This window comes from Gopherus evgoodei, chromosome 9 (genome assembly GCF_007399415.2).
Source record: "Gopherus evgoodei ecotype Sinaloan lineage chromosome 9, rGopEvg1_v1.p, whole genome shotgun sequence".
Classification (NCBI taxonomy): domain Eukaryota; kingdom Metazoa; phylum Chordata; order Testudines; family Testudinidae; genus Gopherus; species Gopherus evgoodei.
Window position 1 is genome coordinate 103491524 of NC_044330.1, and position 23569 is coordinate 103515092.

The 23569-nt window shown below is 42.2% G+C and overlaps 1 protein-coding gene across 1 annotated transcript in view; it reads right to left on the bottom strand.

Annotated features, from left to right (window-relative positions):
- Nucleotides 1-239: 239 nt before the first annotated feature.
- The window catches only part of LOC115657041 (adhesion G-protein coupled receptor G4-like), a 36745-nt gene continuing 13415 nt past the window's right edge, over nucleotides 240-23569 (bottom strand). The window contains exons 4-15 of the mRNA XM_030574236.1: nucleotides 23432-23477; nucleotides 22186-22211; nucleotides 19694-19842; nucleotides 17052-17178; nucleotides 16378-16496; nucleotides 13988-14201; nucleotides 10643-10808; nucleotides 7888-8037; nucleotides 6833-6955; nucleotides 5301-5346; nucleotides 2112-2215; nucleotides 240-470 (exon numbers count right to left, since the gene is read on the bottom strand). Coding sequence (XP_030430096.1) covers nucleotides 240-470; nucleotides 2112-2215; nucleotides 5301-5346; nucleotides 6833-6955; nucleotides 7888-8037; nucleotides 10643-10808; nucleotides 13988-14201; nucleotides 16378-16496; nucleotides 17052-17178; nucleotides 19694-19842; nucleotides 22186-22211; nucleotides 23432-23477 — 1501 coding nt within the window. The remainder of the gene's footprint in view (nucleotides 471-2111; nucleotides 2216-5300; nucleotides 5347-6832; nucleotides 6956-7887; nucleotides 8038-10642; nucleotides 10809-13987; nucleotides 14202-16377; nucleotides 16497-17051; nucleotides 17179-19693; nucleotides 19843-22185; nucleotides 22212-23431; nucleotides 23478-23569) is intronic.

The window sequence follows — 23569 nt, forward strand, 5'->3', positions numbered from 1 at the left end:
GGAACATAAGAATTGCCAGACTGGTTCAAACCAGTGGTTCAATACAGCCCATACCATATCTCCAAGAGTGGCCAGTACCAGATGTTCCAGAGCAAGGTGAAAGAAACACTGCAGTAGGCAGTTTTGGAATAACATGTTCAGAGGGGAAATTGCTTCCTAATATCCATTAGTTGGAAGTTGTCTTATGTCCTGACGCATGAACTTTTATATCACTACTATTCCATTGTATTATATTCAAATCATCCTTTCATCATCTTCTTGTGTCTGATTGATCTAGCATAAGTGTTACTGAAAACTCCTGTAGTGACTGTGGGGGGAAAAAGCAATAAAAGAAAGGATTCAACTTGCTCAAGAGTTAGGTGCATCACCAGCACTACCCCCAAGCAAAGGGCAGAGGCTCCAGATCCTGCATAGGTTATCAGAGTTAATATGCGACGATTCACACCATCTATCTCTCTCCGGGCTAAGTCCTAGGTCAAAAGATAAAGAATTCTGGTCATTACTCATAATTGGACTGTATCATGCAGAAAAAATACAACTGCTTCCTACATTTTCACAGTGGGGAAAGGGAGCAGTTTCTATTCATTTTTTTTCTAAATGTTTTTATTAATTTTACAAACCACTCATTTTAGAATGTAAGGAAATACCAAGGACAGGAAAATATCCAGTATTTAATTGCCAAGAAGTTGCAAAAACATCATTCTCATTGCACCTCAGACTTCAATGCAGCTTTTAAAGCAATACAGCAAAAATATTTAATAGACACGCATTTGTAGAAGAAACTCTCATTGGTTAAAAGGGGGGTTGCTGAAAGTAGGGGATGGGACACATAACAGATGCTTTGACATCTGGGAGGATTCACCCATCAAAAGTACTTTCAAGAGCCAGGCTGTGAAAAACACTCAGTAAAATGGGCCTCACTCCCCTATATTAATTCCCAGTTATGTTCATAACATGAATCTTGTTGCCTGCCATAACCTGCTGCTGTATGCTTTATATGTGACTTTTGAACCAAGCAAGAGTAATTTGTTTTCTTTTGTACTGAGAATTGTAGACATCATGCGGTCAAAACAGTTCCTACAGTGTCTGTAACTGGAATAGCAATGGAGAACAGTGAGTTTACGATTTGATTCAGTTTGGTGGGAAGCAGCGCGGGCCAAGGGATGTGCTGGCCGCCGCTTTCCACAGCCCCCATTGGCCTGGAGCAGCGAACTGCGGCCAGTGGGAGCTGCGATTGCCTGCCACGTCCACAGGTTCAGCCAAACAAACCGGCCTTGCTTACCCTGGCAGGCCATGTGCCAAAGGCTGCCGATCCCTGATTTAGAAATACGACAGGCTGCATGAAATCTACAACATTCAAATTTCCTTCTTGTAAAAGTAACATTTTTACTACCAGAGAGGGCTCTTGCATCTATATTTGAGGAGAGAAATGATGACCTCTAGAGGCCAGTTAGTTTAATCACAGGTGTGTATTTGTGTTTACATTGCACAGACCGAAGGGAAATGGACCAAGTGTTTTCCCCCATGCAGGTTCTCTATGTCAGGGTGAGGAAATTCTGCTAGTATCTGCTGCCTAATTTATTCAGAATTCCCCAATCACTTTGCTTTTTGTTGCAACCATTTTCAGTGCTTCATTTGTACACGGTCTGCTTTGATATTAAGGTTTTTGGGGCAGGAACTTTGTTAAAGTACTTAACACACTTTTGGTGGTATGTAAATAATAGATGATAATGCTGATACATTTTTAGATTAAGAGAGTTTAATTAGTGCCACTCTCAGGGAAACTGAACACCATTAGTTGCTGTTGGCAGCTATCTAACATTACCATACAACCGAATACAACAGCTAATGCAGTAATATTCATTAGGGAAAATTGTAAAGATGCAATGATAACTGCTGTAAAATGAATTTGTACTGAGTGTGCAATTGGACTTCAGTTTCTTTTTTAATTTAAAAATTACTTTTATTTGCTTTCTTTGTTAGTATTACTTCCAGCAAAATACAGTTTGCTCTCTAAAAGCTAATTTGAAACTAAGATGTCTTTCACAAGTCCAGTGATGACTTGTCTAGTGCCGTCAGTGTCTTCCGGAGATGTTTCATGGAGTACTTACCAGCAACACTCCAAAATGGGTGAGATGGTTACAATAACAGATTGTGTAATACATATCTCTGTGTTTCACTTCACACCCTGATGTATTCCAACCACCCAGTCCATCTGTACAATACAGAAAGGGATTTTTAACCAGTTAGTCATATCCAATAATTTATAGCTTTGAAAAATGCAGGAGGTGTGATTATGAGCTCAAGTTAGTACAGAGCGCAGGGTCAGCTAACAGCACACACGGATGAGATTTCACAGAACATGTTCTGAATTGCTGTTGGAGATTAGAATCTCTAAACTTGTACGGCTGAAACTTGGGGAATGAAGAAATATTTCTAGTACTAGATATTTATAGTGAGAGAGAGAGAGAGTTTGGCTAGATTACATCTAAGAAGGTGGGGAGGTAAGTATTTGAAAGGTGGGGAGGAACAGTTTAGGTCAGGAGAGTCAAACATTCTCCTTGGAGACCAGATCTCTCCCGGTGTTACTTATTTATAACCTACATACGTGGCTGGTATCATATATTCAGAATCTAAACTCTCAGTTAAAAGAAGAAGAAATTTCTAGCATTGATGGTTGCATAGAAAACCTCCCAAATGCGAGCTGACTGTAAATTAGTACTCTGTTGTCTTCCTGAATCTGCAGAAAGTGTGGGCCAAATTCCATGCTCAGCTACACTAGAATGACACCATTAACTTAATGGGGTAACTCTGAGAAGAATGTTGATCTTTCATTGCAAAACCATGATATGTAAAGCTTGAATCATGTATGTTAGGGGGAAAGAAGTGATCTCCCCGGAACCCCAATCTCTTCTTTATTTTCTCCCCTTCAAAGGCCCTATTTTGGACCAGCCTACCCTTCCAGATAGAGCTGAATGGCTGAAGGGGCTCAGTGGAGACTGACATGAAGCAACCTCTCCCCCTTCTGAAGCATTTTGGAGCTCTTTTAGTATTGTTTGCAGTATAAGGTTATGTCTACACTAGGACTTTTGTTGGTACAACTTTTGTTGGTCAAGGGTGTGAAAAAACCTCCCCCTTGACTGATAAAAGGGCCGGTGTGGACAATGCTGTGTCGGCAGGAGAGCACCTATAGCCACTTGTTCGGAGGAGAGCACTCTCCTGCCAGCATAGCCAGCTACATAACAGACCTTACGGCGGCACAGGTTCATAGTGTTGACATAGCTAGCGTGACCAGATAGCAGCTGTGAAAAAAACAGGATGGGGGTGGGGGGTAATACTCGCCTTTATAAGAAAAGTCCCAAAAAAGGGACTGTCCCTTTAAAAACATGACATCCGGTCACCGTAAACATAGCCTAACTCTGATATTTTATTAGAGCCATCCTGACACACTCAAGAGATTTAAGTGCATCGACAGTGATTTTCTGCTATTTCTAACCAGATCAGCTAGCCCTTCCCATGAGCATTTCATGGGTTTGGGAAGGGAAGTACTTTTGTTACGGGGAGCTGTTTTATCTTACCAGAAAGTCTTAGCTATACTGCTGGTCCACATTAAAAGCAGAACACATATGAGATGGGCCAATCCCAAATCCTGGATCCTGTCACCCATGAATTCTGAGAATTTTCAGATTTGAAGCCTGATCCAATTCCATGATTGGCCCTTTTATTTATAATGTACCAAACCAAAACCTTGGATCCAGACACTCCTGCAAATTCAGAATCCTAATCCAAATTTTGTGGTTTGAGCCTACCCCAGCTCTGATTCTCCACTGACCCTAGTATTATACCTGTGTAGCTACGTTGCAGTCAACAGTTACTCCTGATTTGCACCAGTGTAAACGAGTGCAGAATTAGCCCCAACATGCATACTCAGCAACCTTCAGGTAGCATTTTCAATAAGGATAACTTGTCCAACCCCATTCCTGTTTAATGAGCTGGAGATATGAACAGCTCCTCCATATGCTAACCATACTCCACTGAATGAGGCCTGTTCAGTTGCATGTCCCAGGTGAAGATGATTATAATAATATCGTGTGTGTCTAAAGCACTTTCTAGCTGAATATCATATTGCTCCTTAACAACCTTTAATGAATTAGGTCTCACACCACTACTGTGAGGGAGGTAATTGTTATCCTCATTTTACAAGTGGACGAGTGTCAGAATCAGGAACAGAAAACCCAGGTCTGTTGGTCTTATGCATTTATAATACATGCATCTGACAAAGTGGACATTCACCCACGAAAGCTCATGCTCCAATATGTCTGTTAATCTATAAGGTGCCACAGGACTCTTTGCTGATTACTATAGTATCTATATCATGACTCCCAATCCTGTGCCTCGCCTGCCTATAGGGGGTTTATTATTCATATGGGCTCATCATACCTACTTATTAAACATTTGAAACCTAAATTAATCAAATCAATGTTATTCTTAAGTAAATTTAGTTTCAGATTTACTTTTACCCTGCTTTAGCTTAGTTTTACTTTTCACCATTTGTGCTAATGCCTCATTACAAGTACTGCTAGATGACCATCCCTCAGTTATAACACTGACTCTATTGGTTGTCATAGAATGGCTGGCCCCTTGAGGGAAGATGGAACCCAGCCCATCTGTGACAAGCATAACCTGTCTCCCCAGGTGCAGAAAATGGGTAACATAACTCAGTTAGGCCTCTGATAAAGGAGAGGATTGGGTAAAAAGAGTCCAGAAAAGGCAGATGCCTGTCACAGTCTGTAGGGAAGGGAGTTACTGAAAGAAGCTGCTGGGGAAACGAAGTCTATAAGCCACAGTCCCAGGAAGGAGGATGGTGACATCCCAGATTTGAGTGGTGAGTTAGGGACTGGGGAGGCCAGAACATAAAGCCATGGTCCCAGGAAGGTGGACTGTGCAACCCTCCCCCTGAGGGGTGTGCAGAAATGAGTGTTTGTGGATGCTAAATGATATTGAATAAGTTAGACCCTAGAAAAGGAGGAACTATTGTTCCAAAGAGCTTGGCTGTGACTGGATTATTCTTGGGGAACTCAGAAAAACTGAGGCAGGGTGTCTGTGGGCCACCCCAGGTCATGAGGGGGAGACCTGGGATGGCATGTGCACGCTGGTCTAGACTTCAGGACAAAGCACCTGTCCTGGATGCATTTGACTTGAACTACAGACATCAGCGTTTGTGACGCCGCATTAGGTAGCAAAGGGCATCATCGGGATGATGATGGCTAAAATATGGCGCCCTTGTAAACAGTACTTACTGTTCTTCATAAAGTCCCAAAAAACACAGTGCACTGGGGCATTGTCCTGAAAGAGAGGAAAATGAGTGCCATGACATTGCTGTAGACGCCCTTTAATGTCTGTTCTTTAACTCTGGCTAGATGAGAAGTGATCAATCCTAATGTGTTTTCCACTCTGAGGGGCAAAAACTGGGTTTGGCAAAGAATTCTGCTTGGTTCAACAACAGCTACATGGCCAGTTGGAGTGCAAGCTTCCTCCATGTTGCCCTGTCAATGTATCTCAAGTCTGACCTAAGTAGCCCATCTAGAAATAAAAGTGGAGTTCAGTCTGTTCTCATTCACACCTGAGTCTCTTCTGAGACCACGAGCAAGGTTACCAAATGTGCTGGTGGTTTTTGGGATGTGCACACTCCTGTCCACTGAGAGCTGGACTTAAGAGAACCAGCAATTTCTCATGTGCCATCCAAAAGCTCGCAGGTGGTAACAACTTTTACTGCCTACCTGGGCTACATTAGAAAGGGCATCCTAGAGATCAGTGGTTTTCCCATTACCAGTTTCCTAGATCATCCCAACCCTCCATATGTTTATCTTATTCCATAAGAGTTAGGCTATGTCTACACTAGGGACCTTATCGTAGCACAACAGGACCTGGACCAGTAGACCAGTTTGGTCACACACTTGCTGTGAAATCTTTTAGGCAAGTCACCTAGATATTCTGTATCTCAGCTTCCCATCCGTCAAGTGATGGGAAATGTCAAGTACCCACCCACCCTTGGGAAGTCCATGGAGACGTACGGATGGAAAGCGCAGTATAAGTATTACACAATATTACCAAAGCTTTGTGCAGGAGGAGGGGGTGAATTTCACCCTAAATGTTAATATACAGTCTTTCTAGGTAGTGTCTGAAGGATGTAAGAAGAAACAAAGTGCTTTCCTCTTCCTTTCTGCCCTTATAATACTCCAAAAAGTTGTTTCTGATTAATACGATCTGCAATAAAAGGCAGGCTCCTCTCTGAAACTGTGTGTGTTTTCATGTCCTCATTGTAACAAAAGGACACAACTTAATTTTAGCCAAGGGCCTACTGATTGAAAAGTGCAGTCAATATACTGTGGGCCACTTCTTGCACTTCTGTAGATCAAGTCATATTTCTGCATACCAGCACCCAGACTGGGTGCAGCATTTTTGTGTTTGTGTTGCTGTCCCTTTGCATTATCTAAGTGCTGAATTATAATTTCTTAATCTCAATTAATAGGCATTGGAGAGGGGAGGAAATCAACTTGTGTTGGTTTCCCTGAGATCAAGATAAAAGAGTGAGTGCCCCTTACTGCCAGCTAGAGATTTGCTAAGGGAATACATGCTTAGGTAACTTGTGGGAATTAAACAGACAGCCTGAAATCTGTTTGAACAGTTAGTCTTGCCATTGACCTGCAGCATGCAAAGATTAGTTCAGTAGGAAGAACGTTTCAAGTGGACAACAAGACAGGTAATCCTATTTTAAGAGATGAAATTGATTTTAATTGAAGAGGCCTGTGATTAAATAAAATTGCTGTACCGTATTTGGTTCTATATGCTGTAGAATAATATTCACTCGCTCACTGAGGTTGTGAATTGATACATTTTCAATGCTGGCACTCACAACATAGGTGTTCAACTTTTCATTACTCCAACTGGCATCCTGTAATGGAAATGTACAGAAAATAAGAGTTTGGGTTATTCAGGCTACTGAGATTCCAACTGTTTGCTGTCTGGTTTGTCTGAAAACTGTTTATTAGAACTGACAAGAGGAAGACCTTGAAATGCCTGATTTAATTCAGATTCCCACTATTTATTTATTTAGGAAATGTGGTTAATGGGAAATTCAGAGACAAACTCTCTCCTAATTAGTGAACATGAAATATATCTGCAACCACCTTGACTGGACCAGGAGAGTTTCACAATCATTCCCCTACAACAAGGCAGTCAGTGGCATATCACTTAAAATGTTAGGCATGAAGCCCAACAGACTGTGAGGCCTTCAAGGCAGAGACCATGCTGCCTTGTATGTGCAGAGGCAACACTTTGTACACTGAATGCTACCATAATATAAGTAAAATAATATCTATCCAGGCTTTTCTAATGTGCCCATCTTTATAGTATCTGGACTGCAACAAAATTCCAAAAAGCAACAGAACAGTCTGCAAGACTGCGTAGTATTGTTGCTATTATTTTTAATGATAATTTGACAGGTATTATGCATGTTCTGTAAGAAACAGTAAATTATACTGAAGGAGAGAGATTAGGTTGTGTTCTGATTATTTTGTGAAATAAAAGAGTTGGGATAATGCCAAATAGGCAAGACGAAAATTACTCAAATCTCTGTGGAAAATGATCAGAGAAGCCTAGAAACACAGAAGACCAGTTAGGCCATCCAGTATGCTCCCCACAGATGCAACTTTGCACCTTACCCTACACTGATTAGTGCATGGTCCACTCTAGTTTTAATTGTGCCCTGCAATGCAGCTTCCTCTAGCTAACAGATAACACGCCAGGATCCTTTCCCTGCACAGTTTAGGAGAAGCAGTTTATCTAAATGCTGTTAGGCTTGTGTTAGCTAATGACCATATTTACCACAAAGAATGAAGTTGTTCCAAAAAAATTAAACTGAATCTTTGAATGATGTTCTGGATCTAAAGATTGGCTCCCCAAGTAGTTCCTCAGCGATCTTGGCAAAAACACAGCAGCACAGGCCTTTTTAAAAGGTTTTTCACGTATATCAATCTGTATGAAAGAGATAAAATGCTCAGAGATATGTCTGCCTCAGGCCTAATACACGGTAATATCCCTACACACTGGCTTTTTTTTTTTTTTGGTTAGTAGGTTTTTGGGGATGGGGGGAATTTTCCTTTCAATTTGTTTTCTTTGTGAGCATTTTATTCAGTCTGGAAAAAAAAATGTGCCCTTGCAATCAAAGATAAAGGTGAACAGCTGTTCCCTTCCTTTACCCCACCCAATAGTGGGATTGGGTCAATAGCAGACACAGTATGAGAATGTTTTACAAACACAGGGCCATCATGAAGGGGTATGTAAACCTCTCACTGGTTATCCAGGATTAATAGAAGCCTGAGCCCAATTAGGCTGCTGGCTGGTACCTGGAGGGGTGAGAGGCCTAACTGATCAAACCCAGCTGGGTCTTGATAAAGGAAGGAGCATAAAGTAGTAGGGGAAAGGTAAGCTGGAGACCCAGGAGACAGGGAGCTGTGTGTTTCCTCTTGTGGGCTAAAGGCTGAAAGATACATGAAGCCAGAACTGGAGGGTCCAAAGCTAGAAGGAAGGCTAGGGGTAGTGAAACTTTTGGGCAGACATAAATTTTCCTGAAAACAGTGATGCCAAAGGGTGTTTGGACTGAAATATGAGGGGCAATAGAGAAAAGCTCTGTAGTTATTCCATGGGTACTAGAAAATGGCATTTCCTGGAAGATGTGGGAGTGGGTCAAGCTCCTGGGGTTCCTGCAAGGGCAGGAACTAGTCCTCTTGGGAGCAACCTTATAAGAAGCAACACCTTCCAAAGAGCCTAGGAAGAGGCTGGGAGAAAGGTCTGAGGAAAGACTATTGGTGGGAAGGAGTCCAAAGAGGCAACAGCAGGAAGTCTGATGAAACAGACTTTGGTTATTTGTCCAAGGTCCCTGGACTGGAACCCAGTGTAGAGGGAGGGCCTGTGTTCCCCTGCCAGCTACTGGGAAGATGGTGTGACGCCTCCTTAATGGAAGGAGGATAAGGATAATTCAGAGTCCAGGGAGAGGTTTGTAAGGACCAATGGGTCCACTTGACACAAGCTCCTGGAATTATTTGTTGGACTTACATTCTGTTACCTTGAAAAGGGTGGAAGGAGAACATGACCTGGCTGAGTCGTGAGAAGAGGTGGAACACCACAGGTGCTAAAGATGGAGATTCTGCTGTGCCAAGAGGGGACATGCCAGTGGTGAGTGAACACTTCTACAGCCATATACTCCTAACTGTGCAGGAGTGGGGAGCACAAACACAGCAGTTCCAGGCAAAATAGGTCACCAGTGCTATGCAGGAACACGTGCATCAAAACCAGTCTCTGTCACCCTGTGAAATGATGGGGGGGATTCACCAGCCAGGGAGGAACTCCAAGCATTAGTCCTGATAAGAGATCTTCATTGGGGCTTGTTTTATTATCCACAAAACAAAAGCAAGCTAACTGAAAATCACTCTGCATTAATCATCAGAAGTGTTCCCTGCTCCAGCCAGCCATGGTGCATATACACCCTTCTCCTTGGTTCCCCTTCCTCTTGTACTCTGCTCCAAACAGCAATGTGACTAGCTGGGAGCCTCTTAACTCTTTACAGGCGGTAGCACCTTTACCTAATCACATACTTCCTTACAGGAGAGTTAAGAATACATCTCACAGGGTTTAGAGTTTGAGTACATACAAGGCTTATCTGAACTATCCTCTTTGCTCTCCTTTTCTAACACAATTTCTGGTTCTGTCTCTGACTGCAAGTGAAGCAAATTCTCCAGGCATTTCAGAACCTCAAATTTTCTGAGTATGATTCTGTGAAGAGTCTGATGTACACAAGGTTTTAGGGTGGGGCCATTAGTGCTTGAGAACTAAAGATGAAAAGTGCTATACAGTATAAGATCTAGGCATTGTTTATTATTTTTCCCCAGGCCAATTTGCCCATCACTTTCATGGACTGGAAACAAAATCCAAAGGAAGAAAAATTAAGAATTTAGGCAGGACAATGGGAAGTGTTTGGATGTGAATCTGGATTCAGTTTAGGCATATAGAGCCAGGGCTGGTTTTGTGTTTGGATTCATTGGTATTGAAATCTTGAAAGGTGTTTTTGTGGTAGGTTTTTTGTGTCCCCCAAAGGGCAAAAATGTCATAATCAACTGATTAAATAAGTTTCCTACAACTTTGAACTGTGGAAATGTTGTTCTTGTAGTATTTCTGACCTATCTCAACTGGAACCATTAAACAGAACTCTCAGAGTATGGAATCCCCCCTAGGACTGAAGCCAAAGGACAGACTTCAAATTTGAACTGCAAAGGGATCAGATTTGATATTCAGGTGTAGTCCCATCTCTAGATGTAATAACTATTTCTCTAGTCAAGTTTTATCACATTAAGGAAAAGAGGTTTCAGGGGGATGATGGAGAGAATGGGATTGTGGCAAGAACTCTAAACCAGTACTTTCTCTGGTCAATTCACAGAAATATGGACAAGATCCTCAATATGTGTTGACTTCAATAATTAAGCCAAATTACAATAGTTGAGGATTGGTGTCTGATTGGAGGTAGGTTTGCTCATGTCTCTTCACTCCATCATCCATAATCTATAAGCTAAAGCTTTCATCTCACCGTGGGATCAGTGCCTTTCTTATATGAGGTAACACCAATGGCTGCTCCTTGGAAACCACTGGGATCTGGACGTATCACAGCCAAAGCCAGTACAGCCAATACTACTGTTTCATTTCTCCCAGTATAAGGCATCTTGAAACCTATCTCTTCAGTTGTCCTTAAGATTCTTTATAAAATATAGATATAAAAATATAAAATAAGAAAAAGAGACGTCGTGAAATTTTCTATTACTATGACATTTCTGATTATCACAAGTATTGACTAAACTCTCTACCCCTTGCTGACTGTGTGACAGGCATGAACATTCAATGGAAAAGACCAAAACATGCAGTTTCAATTCAAGAAAAATGCCCATTGAAATGAGTGGTAGCTTTGTCTGAGTAAGGATTGCAGGCTCAGACCTACAATCAGCAGCATCACCCTATTATAACATTGTATTGGCAATGTTTATGGTTATTAAAGAAAATAAAGCCAGCTCAATTTCTCATTTGGAAGACTTGAGGCCAAAGTACATGCAATTTATCCTCCTTGGCTTGGTAGAGATGTGTCAACCAAAAGGAGTCTGTAGAGTGGGAAAATGTATGTTAAGACTGCAATGGTTGTGGATGAAAATCTTAATATTTCTACTTGAGCTGGTCCTGATTTCCCAGTTCTCATGGGGAGAGAACCTGCCTGATGTATACTTTGTCCGGTCACGTGAATGAGGGTCCACAATAGGATTCCTCCAGATTATAGACTTTCCAGAGCTCTGAAGCCTGGAGTTCCCTTTGAACTTCACCAAAATATCTCGAGCCAAAATTTCAGTCCAGGGCCATCCCTGGGTTAAGGGGTGATTTGGTCAGTCTATAAGTACCTACATGAGGAACAAAACTTTAATGAGCTCTTCAGTCTAGCAGACAAAGGCATAATAAGAGCCAATGCCTGGAAACTGAAGCTACGCATATTCCACGTAGATATAAGGCTTTAAAAAAAATAGAGTAATTAACCTTTGGAACATCTTAACAAAGGTTGTGATAAATTCTCCATCAGTGGAAACTTTAAAATTTAAGAGTGTCTTTGTAAAAGAAATGCTCAAAGCTACTTTGAATAGGAGTTCCCTGAATTAATTCCTGTGGCCTGTTACATAGGAGGTTGAACTAGATTATCGCAATGGTCGCACCTGGCTTTATAATCTGTATCTGTTAACATAATATGCATTCTTATGGAATCACTTAGAAGCAGGTGCTTCTAAGGATGCATCACAATAATCCTCTCCTTAAAGCCAGATGGATCAATGTGTCCTTGCTATGGACTCTCTCTGTTCTTTAAATAACAAGGTTGTAACTTCTTAAGTTCTTCAAAACTCAAATATTTCTAAAATAACAGATGTGGGGGGTGAGGGAGGAGCTTCCCCTAGATAACATCTAAATTATTATCTCTGCTTGGTAGTGTGGTGGCATCTAGAGTCCCCCAGTCAGGATCAGGGCCCCAGGGAACACCCATAACAGATGACAATCCCTGCTCTGAAGAGCTCACTGAGGAGTTTAATACAAAGTTTTCACCAGGGTTTGTTTGTTTCTTTTTTTTTAATTATAAGACACATTTTTAAAATGCGGGAATGGTTCTGTACTAGCAGCAGGCATACCGCCCACATTGCAGCAAGAGACTCTCTTGTGAGAGAATATTGCCAAGAGGATCAGAATGACACTGAGCAGTGTCATCTGGCATATTTAAACTATTTTTGGCATTTTTTCCTCTTTATAAAGACAACACACACTTGCCTACTGCAAAGAGCTGGGCAACTTTATATGCTTCCACCAAGAGACCCACACATGAACTGACTAAATTGAAAGCTTCATTTTCCTTGGAAACTTTCAAAAATGTTGATGAGAGCAAAACATCATCTGAAACTGAGAAACTTGCAAACTCTGGCAGTCCGCAAAGTCAGAGCTGCAGAGAGAGAACTTTTTAAGTAACTGTGTCTAGTGCTGCTGGCTGGTGCTCATTTACCAGCCCTGGCAAGGGGCCCTCTCTGGATTGACACAGGCAAACACTTCAGAAATAAGTGTCTGAAGGTAGGTTCCCCCAGCTCCACATTTCAGTTCCCAGTTAAGAAAAGTGATTTTTTCAAAAGTACTGAGCAATGTGGACTTCAGTGGGAGCTGCTTCCTGCCCAGCACTCCTGAAAATCCAGCCTAAACACAGAGTTGGGAACCTAACTGTAGGCACTTGTTTATGAAAATCTTTGTCTTAATAATGTAGAGAGATGGCAGGAGTGGTTCTCTTTGCCCCCAAGTGGGAGAGTCTCTTTTTCTGCCCCAATCAGTATTTGTACACAGTGGAACAGCTTCAACTGCAGAGACTGAAGGAGACCCACATCTGAGTATCCCACAGTTCAGGGGTTAGAGTAACCTCCTGAGCGGTGCCTGTTCAAATCCCGCCAGCCCCTTAGGCAGAGGTGGGAATTGAACCTGGATGTCCCACCTCCCAGGGGAGTGTGCCAACCACTGGCAGGGCCAGCTCTAGGCTTTCTCCTGCCCCAAGTGGCGGCGAACCAAAAAAGAAAAAAAAGAGAGCCTATCGGCAGCTCAATCGTGCCGCTTCATTCTGCGGCAGTTCGGCGGTGGGTCCTTCACTCCCTCTCTTCCACTTCGTCAGCAGCTCAAAGAGGAAGAGAGGGACTGAGGGACCCGCTGCCGAATTCCCGCCGAAGACCCGGGCATGCCACCCCAAGAGCGGACAGAGTGCCACCTCTTTGTACTGGCCACCCCAAGCACCTGCTTCCTTAGCTGGTGCCTGGAGCTGGGCCTGACCACTGGGCCGAAAAACATATATTGGTCAGCAACCATACCACTGCTTCCTCTGGCCAGATCTTGAATGGTAGGTGGCTCTGAGCACACCTACTCAATTGGGCCCATCAGGAAAAAGAGAGGCACCTCTATCTTCTCCCAGTTTATGGCTCTTACTGGGGCTTAGGCAAGAGATGTGTCTGGACACCAAGAATGCAGGGCACATGCCCAGAGACGAAAACATAGGCATTTTGGGAACTCTTACAGCGAATATCTAGGCATTAAGTAAATTAAGTGGCAGCTGGGTAGGGGGGCTGTAGATCAGTGGTGCCCTTATGCCTGGGGTTTAGAGATCTAAGTTTTTTTTTGTGGGTCTGGACCTTAGTTTGTCAGCCATACTTTCCCATAAATACGCCTGAGGAATACGCCAACAGCCTGGAGCATCATTACCATAGATCCTATATGTGGGAAAGTTGCAGGATGATGCAGTAGGTCTCAAGATGCCTTTTTTAACAGTGTTATTCCTTAATGATTTCTTTAACTTCTGTACAAGTGATTTACTAGATACTTTACTTACCTATTGGTGACTGTTTGCAAGCCCTGTGTATCTATTTCTTTCAGCAAAAGGGAGTTCAGTATTTTTAATGTAGTCACAGCAAGTGGCTTGCTTATTTCATCACACTTTGAAATAGCAGAGACTTTGTTTACAACAACCTCAGTTTCTACCTCATCCAATTTAGTAAAGTTTTTCATCAGATTTAAAAGGTGCTCTGCAACATCCTCTGCATTTTCTGGAATAGATTAAAGAACATAGAGGTGACAATGTTTTGTAATAGAGCTGAAATGCTTATGTAGTGTTAAAAGAAATGCTTAGCTTGCTAAACTGATTCAGTAAACGAAAAGACTGTTATAGATAGTGTAAATGTGCACTGATCAGCCCCAGGTCCATAACACACTTTTCACAATTATAGTTAAAAGATGATGCAATCACAAGATGTGCTCCAGAAACTGTTAATTTATGTAATAATCCTAGTGCAAATAAAGTAGTTTCATTCTCAGTCCATTGTTGCTGGAGTGCAAGCAGCTATAACTCCAGATACATTTGCAAACTAAACTGTAGGCATACGTTAGCCAGCACATAAACCTCACGACATCAGAGCGTTGTTTCTTATTACATATGATCCTTTCTAACTGTACTTGTGTTGATTAACACTGGGAAATCCTGTTGACCAGTCCAGTGCTAAAACTCGCTTCTGCCATCTTTCACCTGTTTCATTAGTGTCTTATGGAACCTGTTCTTCATTTAAATAATCCAGTGCCACTCATTTAATGCTGAAGGTAAAAGATCAAACACACTTCTCAGTTTCTAGCTCTGTGCAGTGGAAAACTATATCCCCTGGGTTTTATGCTCTCTTCTCTTTTCTCCCCCCAACTCCCATTATTTAACCACTGTGGAAAATGCTACTCTGGCAAGTACTATAGACACAGAGATCTCACCTGCCTCCCCACAAAAAGATATCCGTGCATGGGGGAAGTACACAAGGGGCTGAAGGGCACAGAACCCCCCACCCCAGCCAATGGATTTGACACAAGGCATCTCCTCCACAACTGTTCTTCCAGTCACAGGAACAGGCTTCCTCACTAGAACAGGAGCCACCACCACTTGGTTTGTGGCCATTGTGTGTATGTAGTCACGAACTCACTGGCTTCGCTCCGAACCCCCACCCCTGTGCTGATTGATGGGGAGCTTGTATGGAGCCCTCCTCTGCTCCATACAAAATTGCTTAGTCCCCCTCTCTTCCTGCCCCAGGGCAATATGGTGCCCAGCTGTGATGGTTTACTGAGCTGGAGACCTTCCAGGCCCATATGAAGCTAGGTCGAGTTCACGCTGTATGAATGACATACAGGATGAGTCTGCCTGTACCATGGAGACTCTGAACCTAGGGAGCAGAGGTTTGTTCTTCTCTCAATAATGCACGTAGTGCTTCCAGCCTAGTGTGAAATTCATGCTTTTAAAAAGAAAAATAAATTAGGTGTCAACAAGCTCACTCCTTTAGCACATAGTCTGCAAATCTCAGGTTGTATTTCCAGGAGAGAGAAATGCAGTTTTATTGATGGAGTACAATCAATACAGCAAATAGTGCTAAAAAGTATCCAATATTTTTTTCAATTCAAAACTAATTTCATTTCAACCATGTTAACAAGCTTTTGTGTTTGCATGCTGGGAACATTTGATTCCTCTATCTCTACTAGTACAAATACTCCCCCCCAAAGTCAGTGTTTAGTTTGAACATGCATCAGAAGCAAATTCTGTGTTTGGAAAATCTGCTCATTTACAGTTCACATTCTGGCCTTCACCATGTAAGCTTTTCTACCTGTGTAGGTTTCTGCAGAAGTCAGTGGGGCTTTATGCAAGCACAGAGATTCCTCCACATGGAACAGCTTGTCAGATCAGTGCCTCTAGTAGTTAGTTACATAAGCCATGTGGTATTATTTCTGTTGAGATGATTTACCTAATAGTCACCCTGGCACAAAATGCAAATATCAAATTGTGTATGCAGATTTACTATTCAGTTTGATCTTCAGGCAAAATTATTTACTGAAAAAGTGTGTGAATAATTCCAAACTACCCACAAATTCCAGGAAGTTTGTTTCTAGACAATCCACATACAGGATAAAAAAGCAAAATTCATGGAGTTCATTGTGAATTATTTATTCTAGTAATAAAAATGTGGATTTGAGATAGAAACTAAGTCATCAAAATGACAGAAGTTCAAAGCAGGACTCAAAACTATTTCTGTTTTTTAAAAAAGAAATACACTTTAAGATGAACAAGTGAATGACCTGAATAATAATTGTTACTGCTCCTGTTGTTCAGATACCCAAAGCATACACTCATTTAAAAAAAATATTAAATCAGTTGCAGTTATAATATGATGGGTCAAAGTAAACTTTTTGGAATCTTACCTTCTGTTATGATGATATTTTTAAGACCCACAATATTATTTGGAAGTTCTTCCAGCAATTTACATTGTGTCATATTTGGTCTTTCCCAATAAGCTTTCCCACTCTTAATATTTATCTTGCTAAAAGAGACAAGCAGTATGCATTATTTAATAGAAAGAAACAGATTCTATTCAGTGATGTTCACTGCACCTGCAGATACAGTGGCTACAAACATAATTTATTTTTGGAAACAGATTAATTCAAGGGTCACATTTTCCCCCAGTGCCCAGTTCTCAAATTGTGGACATCAGCTGAAACTCCGATGCAATTGGAGGTGTCTAGAACTAGACATTCTGCCATTGTAGGGTACAGAGCCATATGTGGGGATGGCAGAATACACTACAGAGTATCTACTACTCCTTAATGCTAGAACAGCATACTAGCTATGGTGCCAGCCTGCACTTGCAGTAGATGGAAGCACATGTAGATTGTGGACCCTTTCCCCAAAGATCAAGCCTCTTCTAGCCCTGGTGTGCATCCCATTCAATTAGGCAGGTGCATGACTGTATGCTAAAATAGCTCACCAGCTGCACACCCTATCACATACAACCTTGTTTCCCTGCTGCTTACCCTGTTACTCCCCATGCCAGCATCTGCTGAATCAATGCCAAAGGGCAGATGATCTCATCACTTACCAACTCCTGGTGGCAGAGTGCTTAGAATTTTTCACACATCTTAATTCAGTTGTGCTAGCAGGATTAGTCTCTGTCCACAGATATTTCCCTTTGTAGGTTGACCATTCTTCTGGGCAAGTGCCTGGAGCTAGGAACAAGACTCATAAAAGCTTTATAACGAATAATTGTATGAGCTAAAAGGGAGTCTTCACTGGCGCCAGCCTATCTAGGACTCATTATTAATCTGGATATTCTCTCACTGGAACAAAGCTATAATGTTTGCCTCTCCTGTTGTCTTGATATAAGAAAAAGTTGTGCTTAAATTCTCATTTGCCTTCTGTTTCCCCTGAGACTCTTTTTTTCAGGGCAGGTGCTGGGTTAAAAACATAAGAACGGCCATGCTGGGTCAGACCAAAGGTCCATCTAGCCCAGTATCCTGTCTTCTGACAGTGGCCAATGTCAGGTGCCTCTGAAGGAATGAACAGAAAAGGTGATCTTGGTCGCCTGTTCCCAACTTCTGGCAAACAGAGGCACCGTTCCTGCCCATCCTGTCTAACAGCTATTAATGAACCTATCCTCTATGAATTTATCTATTTTGGGGTGGTGTGGGGGGTTTTTTTTTTAACCTTGCTAGTCTTTGCCTTCACAACATCCTCTGGCAAAGAGTTCCACAGGTTGACTGTGTGTTGTGTTGTGTTGTGTCAAGAAATCCTTCCTTTTTGTTTTTTTGAACCTGCTGATTATTTATTTCATTTCATTCATGCATCTGATGAAGTGGGTATTCACCCACAAAAGCTCATGCTCCAAAACGTCTGTTAGTCTATAAGGTGCCACAGGACTCTTTGCTGCTTTGACAGATCCAGACTAACACGGCTACCCCTCTGATAATTTCATTTGGTGACCCCTAGTTCTTGTGTTATGCGAGAGAGTAAATAAATTCCTTATTTACTTTCTCCACATCAGTCATGATTTTATAGACTTTTATCATATCAGTATTGGTTGCCAGCACTGGAAATTGTAATCCTTTATTTAGTAGACAGAGCTACCAGTGCTGGTGCTGTTTCTTCCCTTTTCAGTGTGCCCTCTGCCATGTGGAGGGTGAAGTTACAACAAGAATCAATAATAGGGTTACTTTGCTCATTACTTTTCCCTTACCTGACTCATAATCTTTTACCAAAGCAAGCGGCTGCTCATTACCCAGTCGGTGCCTTTTCCACAAGGACAACTTTCCCTGTAACTCCTCTTGCCTATTAGTCTTGTTTATGAATGGTGTCAAATGTGTGGTTTTTAAATACAAGTACATTATGTCCCCTGCTTATCTCTTGCCTACTTCTGTATTTTTTAAAGGTTGACAAGGAGTATATCCAAGTCAATAAAACAAATGTGGTCTTGTTCGAGTACCCACAGACATCGATAGAGTGTCTGCCACTGGTTTCAGTGGCTTTGGATCAGGTCTCTGGGGATCAAATATTTACTGCTTTAAACTTTCCAAAAGACTTAGCCAAACTTATCTGTAGATATGTTGCCAATGATCATAAAAACTGTGACCTAGGACAAAATGTCTGGAGGAGGCGATTGTATAAAGAGGGAAGTTATAGCTGCAAATGAGTGAATTCATTTCTTTTTATAAGATTCCTTAAGATACAAGGTATAATAGCCGCAAAAAGGTATAGGTACATTTTATCACAGAGAATCAGTGTCTTGCTCAAGGTGACCCAGATAATAATGGTCAGGGATCCTGGTTCCCAGTGCTGTGCTCTGACTGTACTGTTCCTCTCTCTAAAAAAAATACACTACATTAGTTATGATCATTCAGTCACTATATAGCAAGAGCAGCAAAGATCCAGACTAACAGGGCTATCCCTCTGATACTATATAGCAAGAATTAAGCAAATCATGGGGAACTCAAATGAAATTCACAAACTGGAATTTTTAGTACGGAATCATGTTGAGGTACAACCTCCAATTCTTTCCACCTCTACACAGTGTATTTTCATGAGACACAAACTGGAATTGGGGAGCGGGGGAACCTTCTCTTAGTGGTGCAAGTGTTTTGCCTTCTGTGGTGTGTTTTGGGTTTGGTGCTGGAGACTTGATTTTTTGAATCAGCACTAGCTCCAGCAATCAGGAGACTTGTTTCTAGCAAAGGACCTGAGCTGCCATGCTTGGAGTCATACCACACGTGCACTTTTCCTGCATTTCAGAAATGTCCAGACCCAGAACTCTAGTTTAGGTCTGTTTCCATTTGTCAGGAAGTAGAGTGCACAGTAAAATAGAACAGGCCAAATTCAGACACAGGGTTAGCAGGTGACTTAAGTGATGCTGAAGCCAGTATACCTCATCTTCTATCAGTAACCATTGGAACCGATTACTAAGGGCTGTGAGCGATTAAATTTTCCATCCCCTGGAGTCTTTACCTCAAGCCTGGATATCTTTGATAGAAATCCTCTAGTTAAGCTAGAAGTTATTGGTCTTGATGCAAGAATTATTAGGTAAAATTCTACAGCCTGTTCCATGCCTGAGGTCACGTTTGATCATAATGGTCTCTTCTGCCCCTGGAATCTGTGACTCAGTACCAACTTTTGAGTTTGGGCCAACCTTCATGAAACTCGTGTATTTTTGGAGTCTGGCAACAGATACTAGAACTTAATAAATACAATTACCTATTGAACTGACAATCATATCTTCAGGTTCCACAGATACAGAGAAGGGCCCCTCTTCATACTTCCTCTGCAACTTTTTTTCTATCATGATAATCAAGTCTTCTTGTGGGTGAGTGGATGTGGCTTTTATGATGGCTTTGAAGGCATAGCTACAAATATAATGCACACAAACAATGAAACATTTGTACCATCAGGCTATCCTGTAATTAATCATTAACATTCAATGTTGTATTGAATTGCATAATTTCATCACCTATTGTGTTTACAATGCTGCAGTAATGACCAGATACTGATGCTATTACTTTATGCTGAGTAATACCTTTTCACTGAAAATAAGGCCTGATTCTGGAGTGAGGTACTCCTTGTGGCATGAGAATCTGGCCCCAAATTTCAGTTTCCTGTGAAACTGTGATCATGAGTCTCTAACATTATCTTACACTCTTCTTTAGTAAGTCACAGCCATGCACTTTTTTCAGCAATTGTTCAGAATATGGACTAAGCTAACCATGTAATTACTCTAAAATTGAACTGTAAGCAGAATCCTTAGCACTTTACATTGTCAGTCTTCAGAGTGGGGCATTCCCAGTGGTGTTGAAAGGATTTGTTATGGGGGTGGGGAGTGCCAAAAACCATTGAACAAAACTGTAAACTGTGGATATGATGTGTACTGCCAGGGCATGCTGCTTCACCCATGGGCATTCCCCATTTCCCTAGAGCCAGACCAGAACTTAGCTCTGCGGCTGGGCATAGAATCAACCCTCGAAGAACTGCCCAGAATTCTCTCCTCCAAGCAGCACATGCAGCTGGCTCCATCACTCCCTTTAGAGTCTTGGCGTCTAGGTTTTTCTCCTCAAAACAGCTAAACTCAAGTAAATAAAATTCTTGTGGCTTTCTGAGGACGATTTTCAGGCCAGCACCTCTCCTTCCCTCACCCTTCAGAAAGGGCAGATGGCGTGGCTGCAGGACCCAGCTCCCCGTCAGTGTGGGGAAGAGGTCCATACTGAGAGAATCAAACAGCCCATACTGAAACCTGGTGAGTGGGTGGGGTCTATGCTGATACAGTTGAGCAGGCCCTTCACTGAGACCAAGCCAATGACTGCCCACCACCCCTATCTCCATGGCTTGCAGAACAAGCAGAAAAATTTTGCAGGAGCTCCCTGAGTCTCCAGGAAAGATGTGGGGGGTGGGGGAGGGGGGGAAATCTTATAGAAACCTGGAAGAAGCAATTCCTACTCTGAGTCAGCCCACAGGCAAAGTCCATGCTAAGATGGTTGAGAGAGCTGCAAACCAACTTTCTCTCACAAGCTCTTTTACTTGCAAGGCCTCAGCTGCTATGAAGGGTGCTAGCTCTTGTGACTGCCTGCTATCAATGAGCCATTTAGCTGCAGTGACTCTGTGCTTATTCCCCACTCAGCCCTGACCTTGCAGCAGGGACCATGGGGTGAAGTGACTCAGATGCTTTTCCTCTTCCTTTCCAATGCCTGTGGTCCCACAGGAGGTCGAGAATCAGCTACTCTTTTCCTGCAGACTATCCTTTCAATCTCCTGCTAATGTGCTGTGTCCCTCAGGGGATGGACCCAGGGGCTGGCAAAGGGTATTGCTCACTGCCCAATCTTAAAGGGGCAGCAAAAAGTCTTAACCTCTCCTGAGAGTATCTCCGCTCCAGATCTCCTACAGAGAAGGAGAAATCTCTCTGAAGCTGGGAGTTTGAGTGAAGTACCTCAGGCCCTCAACTAAGCTTTCCAGAATTAAGTACAGATGGGGTGTAACATCACGGGTGCTCATGTTTTTGGAAAATGAAACACCAAAGTAACCATCCTCCATGACCCCCAAAAACTAAAGGTGGGGGGTTTTTTTTGTTTTTTCAAAAAGTTCAAGAGCTGTGTAATTCTTCCTCGACTGGTTTAGGAGTGTGTGCTTCAAATGGAGTGGGCATTACCCAGCAATACCTACTTAACTTTGGCTGAGTAACAAAGGCCTTAGAGACAAGCCTCCTGTGACCACCTTAGCAGAGGGCATAGTCATATCATATGAGGGAGTATTGCCACCAAACACGCTGGGCAAAGAATAAGAGCATCACTCAGACAAGACTTGGTTATGGCAGTCTCAGCTAGGAGAGTATTGCCTGCAGTCTCTTCTTGTGCAGGCCCTGTAGTGTCCAAAGCATGGTACAGCACTGAAACCTCTCTTGAGCAATCACTCCTTGGTTTTCTACACAGGAGGCAGAACTATTCTCAGTATGTCGGGGGATTCTTTGGGGTGTGTCTTAAGGATAGGTTCCACTGTAGAGTATGCTAAGTATCCTCATCATGCCTAGCTCTACTTTGTTATAAAAGTTATCATAATTTTAACCCCCTAGAACTAGTAAGTACCTTGATCATCCTATTATTGAATCAGCACCAATATACTGTGTAAAAGTGAAGGAAGGAATTGATTTAATTGTGTTGGTAGAATTTAGATTTAAGCACACAATTTGTAAACATGTATCCTACCTTTGTGAATTCTGCTTTTCTTCCATCTTCAGTTCACAAAATACAGAACAGGACAAGAATAAGGTTAGAATAATACAACTGGCTTTAATGTAATTGTAATGGTTTTCAGTGAAAGTGAACAGTAGCTACTAACACACTCAATGCTTTAAATGTCAGTAATTGACTATTCATGTCCAGTACAAGTTTGCATTTTGCAGTAGTTTTACTGGTGCATTATATTAAGATGACTATAAAAACAAGGTATACCAGCTAGTTGCTGCTGATGTGAGGATGCAAACAGGGACAGAAGACTGTCTCAGCTATGGATCCAAGGCAGAGTAGGACTGATGCCTTGCAATCAGCCAGAAAGAGAGAGGCAGAAATAGGGCTTTTGAAAAACAACACACTGTGAATAAAATTCTATGTCTGCTCCAACTAGGACTGTTACTGTTCAGAGTCCTGGTCATAAGTCACATGGCTTTGTTTGTGTGCACACTCCACCTCAGCCATATCCTCAGGTCCAGCCCTCCCACTCTGCCTTCTCCTGTTGGCATGTATTCTGGGAAAATCTGGACAGCTATCTGACAGCACAACTGGGTAGCAGCACAACTCATGGGCCAATGCACTCTGGGATATCTTACTGCAAAGACAGGTGGAAGGACTGGACACAAGCGTAGGTAGGTCCTATCAATGCAGCAGAAAAACAGTATGTTGAACCAGATGCAGGAGGGCAGGGCTGTGCCAACCTAGGCCTCTGGTGGGGCAAAATACTGTTGTCGTGGTTACTAACAATAGAATAACAATGTGTGAGATGCAACCACATACCATGTTTGGAACTGTTTAGGGACATTTGACTCTAAACTCAGCTTACTTGTCTCACTTCTAACTCCCTCCATGGGCACTTGAACCCCTGGCCTTGATATGAAAATCAGGCAGTGTAAAATCACACCGCAGTTTGCAGGGCTTTCCCCAGGCGGCTAGCAGGTGTTTTGAAATTCATTTCTGAGTTAATTTGTGGTGAGAAATCAATCTTACTCTATGAACTCTCAGACTAGCTGGCTGAGCAAAATGGTTGGAGCTGATCTTTAGAGGTTCTACCATCCCTTGGCAGCCTAGTCACATTACATTCTACTATGCGGTCTCTGTTTCTACCTTTCAGAATGCAGCTAAAATACTGTATAAGCTAAAAGTAAGAGGAAAAATGATTTCTTGATTATCCAACGAGAACAACTCAATGCAAGTAGAGTTTGTATCTTATAATACGTACATCAGCTCTCTCATGGACGCTTTCTCCTGGAGAATTATTCCTGTATCTAAAAAAGAGCAGAATAATTGTGTGTGTGTATATCCTAAAGAAATCATCCCATAGCTGATGAGCCTGCCCTTGGGCTCCTGAAGTCAGTGG